General features: G+C 46.1%; 1 protein-coding gene across 2 annotated transcripts in view; it reads left to right on the plus strand.

Annotated features, from left to right (window-relative positions):
- The first annotated feature begins 1628 nt into the window (after positions 1-1628).
- ABCB10 (ATP binding cassette subfamily B member 10) overlaps positions 1629-20560 on the plus strand; it is a 42234-nt gene continuing 23302 nt past the window's right edge. Inside the window, exons 1-5 of one of the 2 annotated variants that reach the window (XM_063724752.1) lie at positions 1629-1731; positions 11130-11330; positions 12857-13059; positions 18097-18231; positions 19713-19859. In XM_063724752.1, the coding sequence (XP_063580822.1) occupies positions 11150-11330; positions 12857-13059; positions 18097-18231; positions 19713-19859 (666 nt within the window). In that variant the 5' untranslated portion in view covers positions 1629-1731; positions 11130-11149. Of the gene's footprint in view, positions 1732-1829; positions 2485-11129; positions 11331-12856; positions 13060-18096; positions 18232-19712; positions 19860-20560 lie in introns of those variants that run through there. The other variant, XM_024238143.3, reaches the window with a different exon arrangement.

Below are 20560 nucleotides of genomic sequence, written 5' to 3' on the forward strand. Positions count from 1 at the left end.
AATGTTGGGATTACAGGTGTGGGCCACTGCCCGGCCGCTACCTCCTCTTTTTTTTTTTTTTTTTTGAGACGGAGTCTTGCTCTGTCTCCCAGGCTGGAGTGCAGTGTGGCACCATCTCAGCTCACTGCAACCTCCGCCTCCCGGGTTCAAGCAATTCTCCTGCCTCAGCCTCCTGCGTAGCTGGGATTACAGGCACCCTCCACCACACTTGGCTAATTTTTGTATTTTTAGTAGAGACAGGGTTTCACCATGTTGGTCAGGCTGGTCTCGAACTCCTGACCTCGTGATCCGCCTGCCTCAGCCTCCCAAAATGTTGAGATTACAGGTGTGAGCCACCGTGCCCGGCCACTACCTCCTTTTTGAGCCCAACTAAAGAAACATCAAGGATTGATACCCTCCCAGTTGAAGAGAAAGTGACAACTTTAACCCAAATCTCACCTTCCTCTTAGTTTCTCTTTCCCATTTTCCAGCTGCCAAACTAAGGGCAGCTGCTGTCAGTTTTTGTAAATAAAGTTTCCAGGGCTGGGATTAGAGCGAGAGAAGAGAGGCAGGATTGTGAAAGGTCAGGAGTGGATACTCAATTAAAATTTTTTATATTTTGTTCATTATGGATTTTTTTAATTAACTTTGATTTTTAAAAATATTGCACTAAAATGTTTATGTTGATTGTTGAGGTTTTTTTGTTTTGTGAACCCATAAAATTTGCAACTGTCACCCTGTCCAAGTCCAGTAAAAATACCTAGGAGTCTACAAAAATCTACCCACGACTCACTGTACCCCAGGTACATATCCCCCCCATGAAGTCTCCATAAAGTGTCCCAGTGAGTTTTAATGTTCTCTCCTGTCTTTCCATGCACGTGTATTAAGATGCATTGCCTTCTGATTGGTGTTTTCCACTTCGAGCAGCGGGAATGCCTCGACCACGCCTGTCTTCAAATTTCTGCTCTAGTTAAGAAACGATCTCGGGCCGGGCGCGGTGGCTCACGCCTGTAATCCCAGCACTTTGGGAGGCTGAGGCGGGCGGATCACCTGAGGTCAGGGGTTCGAAAAGAGCCTGACCAACATGGTAAAACCCCGTCTCTACTAAAAATACAAAATCAGCCGGGCATGGTGGCGTATGCCTGTAATCCCAGCTACTTGGGAGGCTGAGGCGGGAGAATCACTTGAACCTGGGAGGCGGAGGTTGCAGTGAGCCGAGATCGTTTCAAGAAAAAAAAAAAAAAAGGAAAAAAAAAGAAACTATCTCTTCCCTTCTCAAAGTTATATACATTTCACTATTCGCCAACCACCTCCTCCACGCCGTCCAGAGCTGAGCTGACACGCAGCGAAGTCCTCTCAGTGGTCCCTCCGCACCTCAGCCCTGTGCTTGGCAGCGAGACGGGTGACAGGGCCGCCCCAGCATGGGTCTCCCGGGCCGCGGACCCGCCCCACGCCGTCTCCAGCACTCTGTCCTCCCGCCCCATCCTTGTGCCGGCCATCGTGTGGTCGCGTCTGCGCGCCCGGTCTGCCGGCGTGAGAAAGAGCTCGTGTCGCTCCCAAGTTCAGACCAGAGGGGACGGCGAAGCGCGAAAAAGTTCCCTGCGCCCAGTACGCAGGCGCAGCCGTGCTCCTGGGCTTCCCCGGCCTCGTCCCAGCTGGCGCGCCCGGCGCTCCTCCGCCAGCGGACCGTTGGGGGCGCTGCAGGGAGGGCACCCGAGCGGGTTGGGGGCGCTCGGAAGGGTGGCTTGCAAGGTCCGGGTAGCTGCAGTCCCCGGAGTGGGGCGGAGGGGCGCGGCACCGCGCGGACGAGGATGGGGCGGGGGCGGGCGCAGCCCGGGGGGTGCAGGCACGATAAGGCGGGTGACAGCCAGCGGGGAGGAGCGGGCGCCACCGCGTCCACGCCCTTTGCTCGGGGCCGGACCAGGAGGGTCCTCGGACTTGCGCGCGCCTGGCCGGGGAGCTGAGGCGTACGGGTCGCACGCAGCGCCATGCGCGGCCCCCCTGCCTGGCCGTTGGGGCTGCTCGCGCCACCGAGCCCAGCCGAGTCAGGTCGGCTCCTGCCGGTAGCCTGCGTTTGGGCCGCGTCCAGCCGCGTCCCCGGGTCCCTATCGCCGTTCACTGGCCTGAGGCCGGCGCGGCTATGGGGCGCGGGGCCCGCGCTGCTCTGGGGCGTTGGAGCCGCGCGCCGCTGGAGGAGCGGCTGCCGGGGCGGGGGTCCGGGCGCCTCGGGGGGCGGCCTGGGCCTCGCGCGGCTTCTGGGGCTGTGGGCTCGGGGCCCCGGCAGCTGCAGGTGCGGGGCTTTTGCCGGGCCAGGCGCTCCTCGGCTCCCGCGCGCCCGGTTCCCGGGCGGTCCCGTAGCCGCCGCCTGGGCAGGGGACGAGGCCTGGCGGCGCGGGCAGGCGGCGCCTCCAGGGGACAAGGGTCGGCTGCGCCCCGCGGCGGCCGGACTCCCGGAGGCCCGGAAGCTCCTGGGGCTGGCGTACCCTGAGCGCCGGAGGCTGGCAGGTAGGGCCCTCCCCGGCCACTTCCCTCCCCCGGGCCGCTCCTTCTCCACGCGTGGGGTCCCGGGGCGCCGAGAGGGACACGGCCGGGCCGCAGAGCGCCTGTCACCGCCGCCTCTCCTGGGCCACTCCTAACCCCGGAGGAGGGAGGGGATAGCTCACCTCAGAGTAGCGTTGTCAAGATTTCGCCTTAGCTGGGGACTCGTTTGCAGATTTTACACTTGTTTTCTTGTTGACACACGTTATGTATGTCATTATTGGAATCTTTGGGTCTGTTCCGCCACCAACTTAGTGGGAGCGTCTGTTTTGGCTTAGGCAGCAAAATGAGTTGGAGGTTTTTCTTTGGAAAAAAAAATTCTAGCCAAAAATATGCCTATTTTGTTATTAGGCATTTATACTTTTTTTTAAACCAAAAAAAAACATTATTTGCTTTAAGCGAGTCTGTCAAGCAGTCACCAATGCTTTCACAGGGGAAAGCAAAACTTTCAGACTTGTCTCTTGTGCTAAGTGGTAAGCAGGAAGTTACAGCAGTGTTCAACAGTCCACACCAACCAGTGATCTGTTCAGTAATTAACTTTTTTTAAAGAAGCCACAATGAATGTTTTTAGAAACAAAATTTAAATAGAACAGTTTTCTATAGCTCCTCATTTTTTAGCCATAATTGGAGGAGTGTTTAGATGCAAGGGCCTTGTAAGATCTAAAATTTTTTCGATTTCTCTAAATCTTCATTCCTTCTATAAACATTTGTTGAGCCCTCATTCTGGACTGGGCCCTGGGGTTACAGTGGCATGCACAAGGAAACATGGTCCCCACTTCTGCTGGGGCTTCTAGCTTAGCGGGGAGAAGCATCTGTGAAATATTCGTATGTATAGAGGTAAACCTGCACCTGTGGGCTGTGGAAGGGGGCCTGTGAGGTTGTCAGGTGCAACACCAGAAAAGCATTCTTTGCTGCAAATCCATTGCTTTAGAAAGGACCCTCCTGAGTAGTGATTTGGGATTTAGAGTAGGTTTGCACAGTGGAGGAGAGCAGTTAGGGTGGCGACTTTTCATCTGCCAGTTGCTATGAAAGCTTAGGGGGCTCTTGGTATCACTCGGGTATAAAGAGAATTATTTCATTGTTCAGTTGGTTGAGTGTAGATTTTGATGTAAAATATCTTTTTCTCTTTCCTGTTTTTAAAAACATTGGAGACTAGGAGCTCTCACTGGACTTTGAGCTGCTTGAGACGGGGACTAATTTATCTTTCTCTAGTTGTTAGCATGTGCACAGCACAGAGCAGGCGCTCAGAGTGCCTTCAGTGAAGGAATAAATGACCATACCACCAGGCACAGAGTGAGGCCTTTAGAAACCCTAGGCATCATAGGGTGCACCCACCACTTCTGTATGTGACTCAAAGTAAGTGTAAGGAAATCCAGTTCTGTTTTGTTTCTGAAATACTAGATGTCAGGAAGGGTGTTTAGGTGTCAGGCTTTGGTGGCCTACACGTGCCCAGTCCTGCTTATCCCACGACCATTGTTCCTGTGAGCCCTCACTCTGTCCCCAGATATCCTGCCATGCTAGCATGTTTTGGTGACAGCCTTAAACAAGACAAGACTGCCTCCTTTTTTATTTCTTTTGTTTTTCTGGGATAGGGGTCTCACTGTGTTGCTGAGACTTGTGTCGAACTCTTCAGCTCAAGCAGCCCTGCCTCTTTCTCCTGAGTAGTTGGGACCACAGGCATGTGCCACCACACCCAGCTTGTACCTTTTTTTTTTTTTTTTTGAGATGGAGTTTTGCTCTTGTTGCCCAGGCTGGAGTGCAATGGCGTGATCTCAGCTCACCACAACCTCCGCCTCCCGGGTTCAAGCGATTTTCCTGCCTCAGCCTTCCAAGTAGCTGGGATTACAGACATGTGCCATCATAACCGGCTAATTTTGTATTTTTGGAGACAGTGTTTCTCCATGTTGGTCAGGGTGGTCTCGAACTCCCGACCTCAGGTGATCTGCCCTCCTTGGCCTCCCAAAGGTGCTGGGATTACAGGTGTGAGCCACCGCACCCGGCCTTCTTTTTATTTTAAGAACAGAATATATGTTGTTCCACCACATTGAGAAATTATGAATATATAATTTGAAGAAACAAGCCTAGGGTTGGCACACTATTTTTTTTTTTTTTTTGCTTTTCAAACAGATAAATACATATTGTATGTTATGAGGATATCTGATAAAAAGCCCTTATTTAGACGTATGATTTCCTGAGAAGTCATTATGTATTAAAGCCAGTTAGGATTAAGAGGAAGTGGGAGTCATGGTTAATTTGTAATTTTAAAAAAAATGTGTAATTTATCATTCTAAGAGCATCCTGAGGTGTTGGCATATCTCTTTGAAATGCTGGAGGTAAAGAGCAATTGTGTGTGTGTATTTTCTAATCAAAACACTAAAAAAGCTGAGCTGAAAAGGAATTCCAATTTTAATTTGTTAATTTTTAGAAAAACAAATACAAAAATCTTTTTTCAAAAATGCAGCTTTATATTTTAATAATAATACCTCCATCTGTCTCAGCATTTTGCTGGGTATGCCTCCTAAACTGTGTGAACAGAAAACTTTGATAAGTAGTTTGCATCAGAAACTTTAAAAACACAGTCTACCATGAAATATATACAGACGTGTGCCGAAAGCAGTTTTATCATAACTGTGTTACATTCCTCTCCTAAAGGAAGGCCTAAGCCGCCCCTTTGGGGAGGAATTCGCTGCTATCTTCATACAGATGTAAGGTCCCTTTTCACTGATAATTCTCCATCTTATCACTTTGGCAGAAGGACTCTTAAAAGATGCTGGTGCTTGAGGAGGAGCAGGGTGTGGACTGATGGGATAAGCGACACTTCATCAGAACCATCTGGCTGTGCCTGGCAGATAGAGGAGGCTCTGACCTGAGTGAGTTAGGGGCAGGGTTTTAGGAGCAAATGTGGGCCCCTACAGTACTGTGAGATTAGGGCAAAGCTGCCTCCTGGAGGTTCTTTGGGTGGGGGGCTTCGGCGGCGGGGGTGGGCAGCATGCCTCCCCCACACCTCCCAACGGTGGACTGTACACATATATCCCCTCCGCTGGGGTGTGTTCAGTTGGTGCCTGTGTGGAGGACTCGGGAGGGCTCCTCTCACTGCAGTTACTGATAAGGGGTTGGTGTGTGTTTTGAGGGCAGGACTGCTCTGAGAACCTGAAGCTTGCTGGCAGCTTTTGCTGAGTTTGTAGTTGTATTTTATGAAGATGGACCGTGAGTGACCACAGTGAATATAGTGACAAAAGCAGTGGGTATGATGGGCAAGGAGGCCAGAGTAGCTACTTCCTGAAGCCCAGTGAGGGTGGAGATCCTGCAGGGACAGTGCCCTGTGGGGGCTGGGGAGGATGAACCTTTGAAATCGGAACTGCCCCCAAAAGCCAGGGATGTGCGTGTGCTACGGAAATACATTGTTTCAGAGAAACTGAGCATTCTGTAGCTGTGCTGTCACATCAGATTCTAGAAGGACAGTAGAGAAAAAATGTAAAATATCTTACTAATTTTTTATGTTGATCATGTGTGGATAATATTTTGGATATATTGGGTCAAGTAAAATGTTACTAAAATTAATTTTATGTATCCCTTTTTATAGTGTGGCAACTAGAGAAGTTTAAATTACCTAGGTGGCTCCCATCGTATGTCTGTTAAGAGTCCATGGCGAGCCCTCCTGTGGTTCATGGGACAGGTACCCCTAACTGTTTTATTTTAATTTTGTCTTTGGGGTACTCCTAACTCTAGAGCATGCTAATAGCCTGGACAGAGACAGTCTGATCTCGCACCAGACACATGGGGGCCTCGGATCTTTCTTCTCCAGATTTCTTCTCCAGATTTCCAGAACCTGGAGTCTCTGGCTTCTTCCTCTCTTCCGTTCTCATCTGTCAGCCGCTCATGTCCTCACTTATTCTCTACCCTTCACTCAGCCTCCATCTCCCCCATACCCTCGACTCCTGTGTTCTCCATCACACCCACCCGCATCCGTGGAAATGTGTCCCAACATGTCTAAAAACCAAAGTTACCTTTCTCTGCAAAGCATCTTTCCTCTTCTGTCTCTTGGTTGAGTGAGAGAGACTGCAGTGTGAACCTCTTGGCCTTGGCCAGAGACGTAGGTCATTCTTATAACGATAGTAATAAAGATAATAGTTAATACTTCTTGTGTACTCAGCCCTGGGCATTGTACCAGATGCTTTGAATATGTGTCTAGTTTACTCATAATTCTGTGAGGGAGGGATTGTTTCTATTGCCATTTTACAAATGAGGAAACTGGGCACAGAGAGATGGAGTGACTTATGCAAGGTCAAGCAGCTAGATGGCAGAGCTTAAAAGGAGAATTTAAGATAAAGAACGCCTAACCTAAGAGGGCCAGTTCTGAGGTTGAGTTGGTCAGGGTTCCGACGCAATCCTGACCAACTCAACCTCAGAATGGCCCTCCTAGGTTAGGCGTTCATTATCCTAAATCCTCCCATTTTTCAGAGAGGAAAAATGCTCACATCCAACCAGTCATCACGTCCTAGTTCTTAAAAATATCTGCAGTCCTCTACTCTGCCCTTTATCCCTCTGTCCCCAACCTACTTCACCCTAAGTTTGCTTCTCACCTAGGGTACTAGAACAACGCCCTGTTGGCCACTCCTTTCGCTCTGTAGCCAGAGTGGATCATTTAAAAATGCAAATCTGGCTGGGTGCAGTGGCTCACGCCTGTAATCCCAGTACTTTGGGAGGCTGAGGCGGGCGGATCACCGAAGGTGGAGAGTTCAAGACCAGCCTGACCAACATGGAGAAACCTCATCTCTACTAAAAATACAAAATTAGCCAGACATAGTGGCACATGCCTGTAATCCCAGCTACTCGGGAGGCTGAGGCGGGAGAATTGCTTGAACTTGGGAGGCAGAGGTTGCAGTGAGCCGAGATTGCGCCATTGCACTGGGCAACAAGAGGGAAACTCTATCTCAAAAGAAAAAAAAGCAAATCTGGCTGTATCATTCCCCAGTGTAAAGCCCTGTTAAGCCGACCTTGCCACAAAATCCTTCCTATAATCTAGAGGCTTCATTTCATTTCTCAGTTCTCCTTCCTGTGCACCCATGAGGTCTCTGCCCCTGCTCCATCCTGCCAGGCTTTCTGCTCCCTTCCCTGACTTGAAGGTGAGGCCTGTGCTGCTTCCTCTGCCTGGGACATGGGAAGATGCCAAAGACAGGCTTTGTCGCAGAATGTGATTCTGCGTTGTGTAAACTGGGAGACCTTGCGTAGGCTCCCTCTCTGTGTTCGAGATTCCCGTCTGAAAAACGAGGATGAGGGTGAAAGGGAGGATTTAAGATGATGGATGCCAGATCCTTCAGATAATGGTGAGGACTCTGAAGTGCTGTCTTTGAGTCCTTGAATGACAGTGGGGATTGCTGTACCTGCCTGATACAACCAGATGGGTGCCGTGTTCAGCAGTGGGCAGGTGGTAGGCACAGTGTACAGCTTCCTCCAACCACCCCCAACCTCTGTCCTTCTATCCAGCCCTGTTGTCCAGGAATCTGCAGTTCAGATTTTCCTTCCCCTTTCCTTTGAAGGGTATTTGTTTCCATCTTTGCTGCAATTCAGTAGAATGAGGTAACAGAAAGATACTTGAAGATATCTGTCAAGAAATAGATAATGGGAGAAGTTGCTGGGGCCGCATCAGGCAAGAGTGGGGGCAATCAAGAGACTTAACTATGGAGAAAAGGTGTGGGAGAATTTCAGAATTGCAGTATGCTCAGTTGTGTCCAGGGCTTGTGGTGGAATTTGAAATGATGTTTATGGAGCAAGTCTATAGTATTCATTAATATCAGAAGACAGTGATATGTAGTCAGATCTTGATTAACAAGAATCCAGTTAACTAAAAGCTGAAAAATATCTTTTACTTTTCTTACATTCAAATTGGACAAAGAAGCAAATGACAATAAAACAAGCTGATAATTTTTAAATGATTATTAAAAAGTAAAAGTGTTGGGGGGATACCCTGAAATTAATTTGGGTTCAGGTAAATTACTTCCTCTTTGTAATCAGCATTATTACTATGTGAGAACAAGACTCAGAATCATAATTAGGGGGCATTTCATTCATGTCATATGGATTATTGTAGAATCGTAACTGATTTAGAAAACTAGACGAGGAGGGAAGAGGTGGACCTTTATATAGCAGGTCACATACACTGTGCTTTCAGAATTATTCACTGAGGCGAAAGAATAGAGATTAGCTACTGATGAAGGACAAAAAGAATTTTCTGCTGAATCCTGAATTCGCCAGGATGACTCCTTCTGGAGCTGCCAGTTCATCGAGGCTGAGGTACTCGGAACCTCAAGTTAGACACACTCCCCGTCCTTTGGGCCTTCAAGCCCCTTTGGGCACTGTTGTAAGAAGCATGGTGCTTTGAAACAAGACCCCGGGCTTTACGTCAAAATAAAGTGACCCTTGCCCAGCTTCCTATTATTCAGTTAGACTGTGATTATGGGTTTTTAAGCCAGGCATATGGACTTTATGAGCTGCCAGAACTCACATTTCTGCTTAGGCTATTGAAGAATTTTGATCTGATAGATGTTATTGCTTCCATTGCCAAAGTTCAATTTATTTGTTTGTTCATCCAACAAAATAGTGATTGAGATTCTCCTATGTGCCTGTCACTGTAGGCAATCGGTGACAATCCAGACCAAAATCTTTTATGTCCTAATGGGGAGAGAAACTAAAACAAGTGAAACATTTAGAATGCTGAAAGGTAGGAGCTTCGAGAACACAAATGGAGAGGGAGTGAGGTGGGTAGTGTAGGGTGTCTGTATTTTAAGTGAGGCTGTCAGAGCAGGCCTTTTTGGGGAGGGGACTTTAGAATAAAGACCTTAAGGAGGGGCGAGAGCAATTGTTCTAAATGTTCTCCACTTAAAAAGGCCCATGTTTTTCCTAGAACTCTGTTTGTCGACTAAATGTCCAGTGGGCACTGAGTTTGCTCTGGACTCTTCATTAAGGTTATATAAAAGTAATACTTTTGGCTGGGTGCAGTGGCTCATGCCCGCAATCCCAGCACTTTGCAAGGCTGAGATGGGAGGACTGCTTGAGGCCAGGAGTTTGATACCAGCCTGGGCAACATAGTGAGACCCCCATCACTATCTTTTAAAAAAATGCATTTCTCTTATTATGGATGCAGTTATCTGTGATATGTGTTGTTACTAATTGGGTTTTCTTTTCTTTTTTTTTGAGACAGAGTCTTGCTCTGTCACCCAGGCTGGAGTGTAGCAGCACAATCTTGGCTCACTGCAACCTCCACCTCCCGGGTTCAAGCAATTCTCCTGCCTCAGCCTCCCAAGTAGCTAGGACTACAGATGCGCACCACCACACCTGGCTAATTTTTTGTATTTTTTTTTTTTTTAGTAGAGACAGGGTTTCACCATGTTGGCCATGGTAGTCTTTAACTCCTGAGCTGAAGTGACCTACCCGCCTTGGCTCCCAAAGTGCTGGGATTACAGGCATGAGCCACCATACCTGCCCTATTCATGTGGATTTTCTAAACCTTTTTTTTTTTTTTGGAGACAGCGTATTGCTGTGTCACCCAGGCTGGACTGCAGTGGCATAATCATGGCTCACTACAATCTCGACCTCCTGGGCTCAAGTAATCCTCCCACCTCAGGCTTCTGAGTAGCTGGGACTACAGGTGCATGCTACCATCCTGGCTAATGTCTGTATTTTGTGTAGAGACAGGGTTTCGCCATGTTGTCTAGGCTGGTCTCAAACTCCTGGGCTCAAACAATCCACCCGCCTCAGCCTCCTGAAGTGCTGGGATTACAGGCGTGAGCCACTGTGCCAAGCCAATATTTTCTCTTCAGATAAGACTATCTTGTTTGCCTGTTTTTTAGGTGCATGAACAATTCTGTTCATATTTATTTTCATATCATGTTGATATTTCGCAAAGCAATAATAGAATATTAAGAAGCAATATATTACATGTTTTATTGACATTTGCTTCTGTGTAATGATCTCTGAAACTTTTCCAAAAGTTATCTAGAATGGGTTGTTTGTTTGTTTAAAGCCTATGGCACCTTGTATTCCCAGGCAGTCTCCCGTCCAAGTACTAATGAGGCCTCACCCTGCGTAGCTTCTGAGGTCAGACAAGATTGGGTGCGTTCAGAGTGTATGACCGTAGACAGAGTGTTTTGAGATACTAGATGTAATCAAGGGCTTTAACTAGACAGCTTGATCTTCAAGTTACAGTATATTTAGATGCCAAGGAGTGTAGCATGTATAGCATGAATGGAGGAAAAATACGATCTGAGATGAACACCAAAATCAAGAGATGGGGAGGGAGGGGCTGGCCAGAACGGGTTCCATAGTTGGCTCCCAGTTTTTCTTGGTGAGGAAGAGTTGATCAGACTAAGAAGTCATCTTTTCTGGCTCAGATATGATCACTAACTTCCTTAGTCAACCTGCTTGTTCTCACCTGGAACTATTTGGTTCTTCCCTTGAGTCAGAGGTCGAGGAACAAAAGGGAGGAAACTGCTAGAGACTGAGATCAATGCATACTCTGAAAACAGCTTATTTGGCAAGGAAGCCTCCTGGACTCAGCACCGCAGCCCCTTTGCTGAAGCACCCTGAACATTGAGAGTGCTTGTGTTTTCTAGCTGCGGTTGGATTTCTCACGATGTCCAGTGTTATCTCCATGTCTGCCCCTTTCTTCCTGGGGAAGATCATCGATGTCATCTATACCAGCCCCACTGTGGACTACAGCGACAACCTGACCCGCCTCTGCCTTGGGCTCAGTGCCGTGTTTCTGTGTGGTGCTGCCGCCAATGCCATTCGTGTCTACCTCATGCAAACTTCAGGTAACAGTCTCTCCTCTCAGGGATGTGAGTCATCCTGAAGAAGATGTAGAGTCCTGTGGGTTTGTTCGGGCTCAAGTCTCATGTGCTGCAGGCTCCATTCTCTTCCTCTCTTCCTGGCATCCCATTAAGTGGGGATAGAGTCCAATGACTGCCCAGATGTTGGAGTTACAGGTTATTTTAGATCAAGCACTCTCTTCTCAACTCTTCTTTTATAGTTGAAATTGAGCTGTAAGGGCAATCATGTTGGTCTTATGGGAGGTTTGAAAATAAGCCCCTTGGGCTGGGTGCCGTGGCTCATGCCTGTAATCCCAGCACTTTGGGAGGCCGAGGCAAGTGGATCACGAGGTCAGGAGTTCGAGACCAGCCTGGCCAACATGGTGAAACCCCGTCTCTACTAAAAATACAAAAATTAGCCGGGCGTGGTGGTGTGTGCCTGTAATCTCAGCTACTCAGGAGGCTGAGGCAGGAGAATCACTTGAACCCAGGAGGCAGAGGTTGCAGTGAGCCCAGATAACACCACTGCACTCCAGCATGGGGGACAGAGCGAGACTCCATCTCAAAAAAAAAAAGAAAATGAGGCCCCTGGCCATGAAGCTGGACTTCTGAGGCTTCCTGAAGGCTTCAGAAACCCATTTACATGCCCCATGCTTGTGTTTCTCCTTAAGTAGCAGCTGGGATGATAACTTTGTTAGTATTTCTCTGAAGAGGTCTCGTTGTTACAGGCAGGTCACTGCCACAATAATGAGAGAACCTGGGACACCAACTCGGAGTCTGTTGCTCTCCATTTATCTCTGTGGATAATTAACCAGTTCTTGCCATTTGAAGGTTCAATACAGGAAAGGATTTCCAGGGAGGAACAAAATGAGCTTTTGGAAGTTAATGTAATAAAACTTCTTTGTAAATAATACCTTAAAAAAATCTCGGCCAAGTGTGGTAGCTCATGCCTGTAATCCTAGCACTTTGGGAGGCTGTGACAGGAGGATTGCTTGAGCCCATGAGTTTGAGACCAGCCTGAGCTACATAGCAAGACTCCGTCTGTACAAAAAATAAAAATAATTTAACTGGGTGTAGTGGCGGACATCTGTAGTTTCAGCTACCCAGGAGGCTGAGGTGGGAGGATGGCTTGAGCCCACAAGGTTGAGGTTACAGTGAACTGTGATCGTGCCACTTCATTCAAGCCTGGGTGATAGAGCAAGACCCAGTCTCTTAAAAAAAAAAAAAAAAAGTAAAAATAAAAAAAGCTTCTGAGTCATGTTATATTTATTTTATTCCTGTATCCTCTCACTAGCGCCCACAGTCTGTAGTTAATAAGAGAAAAGTAGTGTTAGTAGTGCATGACAGTTAATGTGCCTGGTTTGGGAAAGTCTCTTTCCACCCCTGGGATACAGTGCAGCAGACATGCTCAGAGGCTGCATTGCTCAGAAGGGTTACAACTCCAGGCCAAGCTGCTGCACAGTAGGTGGCTGCCCCATAACGGTAATGGATGTCTTTACCCTTGGTGAGCTTGTTCGTGTTTGCTTTTGCAGGTCAGCGCATTGTGAATAGGCTGAGAACTTCATTATTCTCCTCCATTCTGAGGCAGGAGGTTGCTTTCTTTGACAAGACTCGCACAGGAGAATTGATTAACCGCCTCTCATCAGACACTGCACTCCTGGGGCGCTCAGTGACTGAAAACCTCTCAGATGGGCTCAGGGCCGGGGCCCAGGCTTCTGTAGGCATCAGTATGATGGTATGTGGGCCTGGTTCCCCTTGGTACCTTCCTGCCAGGGCTTGGCTTGCACCAGGCCTCTCAAGTGTGAGATGAGCTCAAGCTGAGCGGTTCGCATCATTCTGTAAGTGCCTAGAGCCAAAAGTGCTGTTGCAGAGGCTGCTGGAACGTGGGGATTGCCTCTGCCTGCATGGCCTCTTATACCTTCATTTCTCCAGAATGAGTAATTATCTGGAAAATGAACTGTTGTGTTACTGCTGGATATTCTGAGATGTGTGTACCTGGGGTATTAAGGCAGAAAAGAGCATCAGGTAGAAGGAGCACTGGGTACTACCCTGTGGGTGGCACCAAGCGGTGACTAAATTCCATTCCTCTGTGTGTGTAAGTCAAACTGTGCCCTTTTAAGGGGAGAGCTCTTCACTCCCATGGCCTTTTTTCCTTTCCTTAACTGGGTGGCTTGTGCCTGTCCTGTCTGCTTGCCTTACCTCTTCAACCAGTATTTCTATTCAGCCCAGTGCTGCAGGTCATTAGAGAGGCAATGCAAGCCACATATGTGATTTTAATGTTTTAGTAGCCACATTTAAAAAAGCAAAAAGAAGCCAATGAGATTAATTTTTTTTTTAATTTTGATTTTTTTAGAGACTGTCTCACTCTGTTACCCAGGCTGGAGTACAGTGGCAAGATCATAGCTCACTGCAGTCTTAAACTCCTGGGCTAAAGTGATTCTCCCACCTCAATCTCCCAAGTATCTGGGACTACAGGCACACACCACCAAGTCTGGCTAATTTAAAGAATATATATATATTTTTTGTAGAGGCAGGGTCTCTCTATATTGCCCAGGCTGGTCTCAAACTCTTGGCCTCAAGTGATCCTCCTGCCTCGGCCTCCTGAAGTGCTCGGATTACAGGCTTGAGCCACCATACCTGGCTGAGATTAATTTTAATAATGTTTTGTTTAAGCCAGTATAAACAAAATATTGTCATCTCAATATGTAATTAATATCAAAATTATTAATGAGATATTTTATATTATTTCTTTCATATTATAGTTGACCCTTGAACAATGCAGGAGTTGGGACATTGAACCCCACACAGTCAAAAATGAAAGTATAACTTTTGACTCCCCAAAAACTTAACTACTAATAGCCTACTGTTGACCAGAAACCTTACTGATAACACAGTCAATTACCATGTATTTGGTATGTTATATGTATTATATACTATGTTCTTATAACAGAGTAAGCTAGAGAAAAGAAAGTGTTATTAAGAAAATCATAAGGAAGGTACAGTATATTTATTATTTATTAAGTGGAAGTGGATTATCATGAGAAGTTTTTTTTTTTTTTTTTTCCCGAGATGGAGTCTCGCACTGTCATCGGCCTGGAGTGCAATGGCGCGATCTTGGCTCACTGCAACCTCCGCCTCCTGGGTTCAAGTGATTCTTCTGCCTCAGCCTCCCGAGTAGCTGGGATTATAGGCGCCAGCCACCACGCCTCACTAATTTTTTTGTATTTTTAGTAGAGATGGGATTTCACTATGTTGACCAGGCTGGTCTTGAACTCCTGACCTCGTGATCTGCCTGCCTCAGCCTCCCAAAGTGCTGGGATTGCTGGCGTGAGCCACTGCGCCTGGCTCATCATAAAAGTATTTATTCTCATTGTCTTCACACTGAGTAGACTGAGAGGAGGAAGAAAGGTTGTTCTTGCTGTCTCAGGGGTGGCAGAGATGGAAGAAAATCTGTGTATAAGTTGACCCATGCATTTCAAACCAGTGTTGTTCAAAGGTCAACTGAATTTCCAAATCTGGTGTGTATTCTCTACTTATGGAGCATCTTAATTCGGATGCTAAATTTTCATTGAAAGTACTTGATCTATATTTAGATTTTATAAAATATACAATTGAAAAAGTAGTTTGACATACTCAAGTTTTCCAGACATACTTAATAGTTTTCCAATAACTGAATGGAGTATAGGCTTTTAAATTTTAATTAAACCTAAATACAATTAAAAAGTCAGTGTCTCAGTCATACCTGCCACATTTCAAGTTTCCAGTAGCCATGTAAGGCTATCGTTTTGGGCAGTGCAGTTCTAGACTCGTGGAATAAGAACTGTAAATAATCCTTTCTCGCAAGTGGAAAAGCTTGGATTTTGTCCTTTGTGTCCCATGAAGCACTCAGAGAGGAACGGTGTGTTGCCTATTAGATCTGACTTACGGAATGAAAAACAGCTTTGAAATCTCATGATTTTCCAGCTAAGAGAGAAGCAAACCTCTGGAAGAGGACCCTTCCTGCACTAACATGCCATTTTCCAAATATGAATAGTTTTGGGGATCAGGAAGAGTTCAAGCTGGGAAAAATCACTTGGGGTACCTTTTGTAACAAGGAAAGGGAATTCAATGTAGGTCAGATGAGCAATTCAAAGGGGTCTGTTTGGGATGCCATAATAATACCACAGACTGGGTGGCTGAAACAACAGAAATGTATTTCTCACAATTCTGGAGGTTAGAAGTCCAAGGTCAAGGTGCTAGCAAAATAGCTTAATTCTGAGGCCTTTTCTCTTGGCTTGTAGGCAGCTGCCATCTTGCCGTGATGTGCTCACACAGTGGAGAGGGAGTGTGCTCTAGAGTGTCTCTTATAAGGACACTAATCCTATTGGATCATGGCCCCATACTTAACGACCTCATTTAACCTTAGTTACTTTCTTAGAGGCCCCATCTTCAAATACAGCCATACTGGGGGTTAAGGCTTCAACATGTGAATTTCAGGGGGAATTTCCATTCAGTCTGTAAAAGGGCCTCAGGAAGTGGCTTCACCTAGGATCTGATCTTTGGATCTAGAGGATCAGAAATGTGACCTTGTTTCTCCTGCACAAACTCAGGGACCTGACATAGGGGAAGTCCAATTATGAGAACCTGATATTGTGTATGGCATGCTGCCAATTTATTAATTTACATAGTGGGCCTTCCCACCATTAAGTTGTGTTTCTGCTATTTCAATTTTTTTTTTTTTTTTTTGGGACAGGGTCTCATTCTGTTGCCTAGGCTGTAGTGCAGTGGTGTCATCTTGGCTCACTGCAACCTCTGCCTCCCGAGCTCGAGTGATCCTCCCGCATCAGCCTCCTGAGTAGCTGGAACTACAGGCGTGCACCACCATGCCTGGCTAATTTTTGTATTTTTTATAGAGACAGTGTCTCACCATGTTGCCCAGCCCACTGGTTTTGAACTCCTGGGCTCAAGTGATCCGCCCGCCTCAGCCTCCTGAAATGCTAGGATTACAGGTGCGAGCCACCATGCCTAGCCCATTTCTGCTATTCAAAACACTTCATTATGATGCCAGCGCCCTGTATTAGTCATCAGAAGTCTTTTCATTAAGTATGGAACCAGAGTGAAGGGAGGGGGGTGGTTCTGGGACAGTTCTAGGACAATCTTGATGGACTGTGCCTGCCCCACACAGAGGACACCTGTCCAGTTGGTTCATTTGACATCAGTTGTGTTCAGGCCCCAGAAGTGTTAGACCTGCCCTCTTGGTCTCATGTCCTGATGGTGACCATCAGAGATATGATTATGTTCCCCAAGGCTCACCCCAGGTGTCCTGATGGACTTGTCTTCTCAGGGTGGGACATTCCTATGCACATCTGCTTGCTCCTCTGTGAAGGTGCCAACCTCCTTTCTGCCTCAGGGCCTTTATGCAATGGCTCTTCCCTCTTGGTGGAGAGGTCTTCCAAGATCGTGTTACATCTGCAGTGATACTTTCTCTTTCTTTTACTTGTTTATTGTGTAAGTCTCACCTCTTCTTGCATGAAAACTCTGTGAGGGTTGGTTATCTCCCAGGTGCCTGGAATAGTACTTGCACTCAGTAACGTGGGCTCTCAGTAACAACTTGTTGAATGAGTAAATGAATGAGTGAATGATTGGTTGATCAGTCCACTTATGTTTCAGTTTGCAGTTTTTCCTTGGTATTATTTAGCCTTGTACTGATTATACTATTTTCTGTGCAGATGAGATATGGTAGATTTTAGTAATTTGTCGAAGAGATGCTAGTACTATTGAAAGTACAATCACCAAATTGCAAGGTTGACAGGAAAACCCTCTGTTACTTACATCTAGAAGTTAGGTTATTCTTTCAGCAATTCCGATTGCTAGAAGCTTCTCAGTATGTTGAGAACAGATCCATCCTGCTGACTTCAGTCCACTGAGCCGTGAAAGCAGCTCTAATTCTTCTTCGACTTGTTGTGTTCTCCAAGTCCTCTGTTGACTGTTTGTCATGCAATATGCGGTTTTTTTTGTTTGTTTGTTTGTTTTTGAGACGGAGTTTTGCTCTTGTTGCCCAGGCTAGAGTGCAGTGGCTCAGTCTTGGCTCACTGCAACCTCCACCTCCCAGGTTCAAGCAATTCTGCCTCAGCCTCCCGAGTAGCTGGCGTTACAGGCGTGTGCCCCAACACCCAGCTAATTTTTATATTTTTAGTAGAGATGGGGTTTCACCACGTTGGTCAGGCTGGTCTCAAACTCCTGACCTCAGGTGATCCGCCCGCCTCGGCCTCCCAAAGTACTGAGATTATAGGCGTGAGCCACCACACCCCACCCGATGTGGGATTTTTTGGTGACTTCACCATCTTGGTCATTTTGATGGGACGTGTTGCTGTGGTTGTTCAGTGCCTGCAGGTGGTTCAGTCCTGAATACACAACTCCTGAGGTGGACTGGAGCGTGGAGCAGAATGGGCCTCTGCCAAACTCCCATCCTGTCTCTTCCCACTCTGTTGTTAAACAGCATGGTCTGATCTAGTATTGGCCTGAGGATTCTTTCTTCAGCAATTGCTTGTCACATTTCTTCTATGTGGCATGCTGAATATTTATGGAGTTTTGTGAAGAATAAAGATGTCTGAAAAATTCCACCAAAACAGGATGTAACAACTTGAGGACAGTACCTTCAAGCCTGCTGTTAATTTAAACACACTCACACACACACAGACACACCCACACACACACTCCCCTATCGTAGGTAATGAGAATGCCTTGCCACCCAATGTAACAAACACCTCTGAATTTTTTTTGTTTTTGACAGTTTTTTGTCTCACCTAATCTGGCCACCTTTGTTTTGAGCGTGGTGCCTCCAGTGTCAATCATTGCTGTAATTTATGGGCGATATCTACGGAAACTGACCAAAGTCACTCAGGATTCCCTGGCACAAGCCACTCAGGTAAAGGCCCCTTCCCGTCCGTGTGGTTTCCAGCAGAATGGGGTCACAGCCAGGATCCTAGAGGGCAGATCCTAAGGGATGTACTTAGGTTTTTCAATAAAGTGACTGCCTTTCCTTTCATTAGAAATTACCCCAAGATCCCAGAAACTTAAACTACTCTGTTTTCTAGACTAGATTTCTACCCATATCTCAAAGTAGATCCAACTTCACTAAACATTTTGTGGAGTCCTCACTTGTTACTATCACTATTTCTTTTCTTTCTTTTTTTTTTTTTTTTTTTTTTTTTTTTTTGGGAGACAGGGTACATGAGAAAAGTTTTTTCATGCACTCTAGGCTGGAGTGCAGTGGTACAATCACAGCTCAGTGAAGCTTTAACCTCCCAGGCTCGAGTGATCCTCCCACCTCAGCCTCCTCAGTAGCTGGGACTATAGCCACATGCCACCATGCCCACTAATTTTTAAAATTTTTTGTAGAGACATGATCTTACTGTGTTGCCCAGGCTGGTTTCAAATTCCTGGGCTCAAGTGATCCTCCCACCTTGGCCTCCCAGAGTGTTGGGATTACAGGCATGAACCACCATACCTAGCCACTATCACTATTTGTTATAGGACAAAACAGTTAATCAGGTTTTGAAAGTAGTTACTAGATAAGTGTTTCATTAATTTAATAAATCTAGCTTTGCAGTGCTGTGCAACGTTATCTTTTCAAAAATTAAAAATGGCCAGGCGCAGTGGCTCGTGCCTATAATCCCAGCACATTGGGAGGCCAAGGCAGGTGGATCACCTGAGGTCAGGAGTTTGAGACCAGCCTGGCCAACATGGTGAAACCTTGTTTCTGCTAAAAATAGAAAAATTAGCTGGGCGTGCTGGCTTGTGCCTATAATCCCAGCTACTTGGGAGGCCAAGACAGGAGAATCGCTTGAACCCGGGAGGTGAAGGTTGCAGTGAGCTGAGATTGCGCCATTGCACTCCAGCGTGGGTGACGAGTGAAACTCCGTTCCAAAAAAAAAAGAAAAATTAAAAATAATCATTATACTTTCATGTTACAAAAACCATGCATGTTTATTGTTGAAAAATTTGAAAATATAAAGAGAGAAAACAAAAACACGCATAATCCTGTCTTTTAGAATTAACATTATTAACATTTTGGAGTCTGTCTTTTTCTCTGCATAAAAATGCATTTCTGCATCTACATATACTCGTATTTTTCTGCCTATATGTTTTTCTGATATGTTTAGGTATAGATTTTGTTTCCCCAAAACTAGGATTGTTTTGTATACTCTGCTTTGTCACTCTTTTTTGACTTAGTCACGTATCGAGAGTGGCTTTCCATTGATAGTGTCTTTTATGGAGTTCTCACTTCTTACTATCACTATTTCTTTTCTTTTTAATAACAAAATGAGAACCACATTTTATTGTTGCTTCTAGAAGCTCTTGAAATATGACCCTTCTCCTCCTGAAATGTATTTATTATTCTCCCAGCTAGCTGAGGAACGTATTGGAAATGTAAGAACTGTTCGAGCTTTTGGGAAAGAAATGACTGAAATAGAGAAATATGCCATCAAAGTGGACCATGTAATGCAGTTAGCAAGGAAAGAGGCATTCGCTCGGGCTGGCTTCTTTGGAGCGGTAAGTAGATCATTTTGGAAAAAGTGAAAGTGGCAAATGTTAGAATGGTGAGAGTTTTATTCTGTGGTGCTCAGCATAAGTAGAAAATAATTTTAATTTTTTAAATTTTAGTCTTAATTTCAAGGCCGAGACTGACTTTCTTTAAAATATTTTTGTGAAAAAGGAAGAAACAAGTAAATGTCCTTAGAGAAAAGTCAGTGCATGGTGTGATCGGGCACTGATTCTTTGTGCGGTGCAGGCCAGCGGCATCAGCTTTGCCTGAGCACTGGTCTGCCTCACCAAGACTCAGCTCCACCCCAGATCTGCTGGGTAGGAAACTGGGGCCAGCAATCTGTTTAACAGGCCTTCCAGGTCATTCTGATGCCAGCAAAGTCTGAGGATTAACCAAAATCACCTCAATGTGTTTCAAGAAACAAGTATAAAAAATCAATCACAATGCACTCAAATAGGACACTGAAATAGAAAATCATCATGAGGGAAAATTCAAGATATGTATAAACTGAAAAGAACTTCAGAGGCAATTCCATCATTGCTATGATTAACAGATAAGGAGCAGTGGCCTGGAGAAGGCCTCCCCTATACCTAAGAAAACCACACATGTAACCAAGGTAAAAGCAGGCCATAGATACAGGAGTCCAGCTCCTCAGGCTGGTGTCCTTGCCCAGAACATCTCATCATATTATATAAACCCATACGGTAGA

This window comes from Pongo abelii, chromosome 1, assembly GCF_028885655.2.
Source record: "Pongo abelii isolate AG06213 chromosome 1, NHGRI_mPonAbe1-v2.0_pri, whole genome shotgun sequence".
Classification (NCBI taxonomy): Eukaryota; Metazoa; Chordata; class Mammalia; order Primates; family Hominidae; genus Pongo; species Pongo abelii.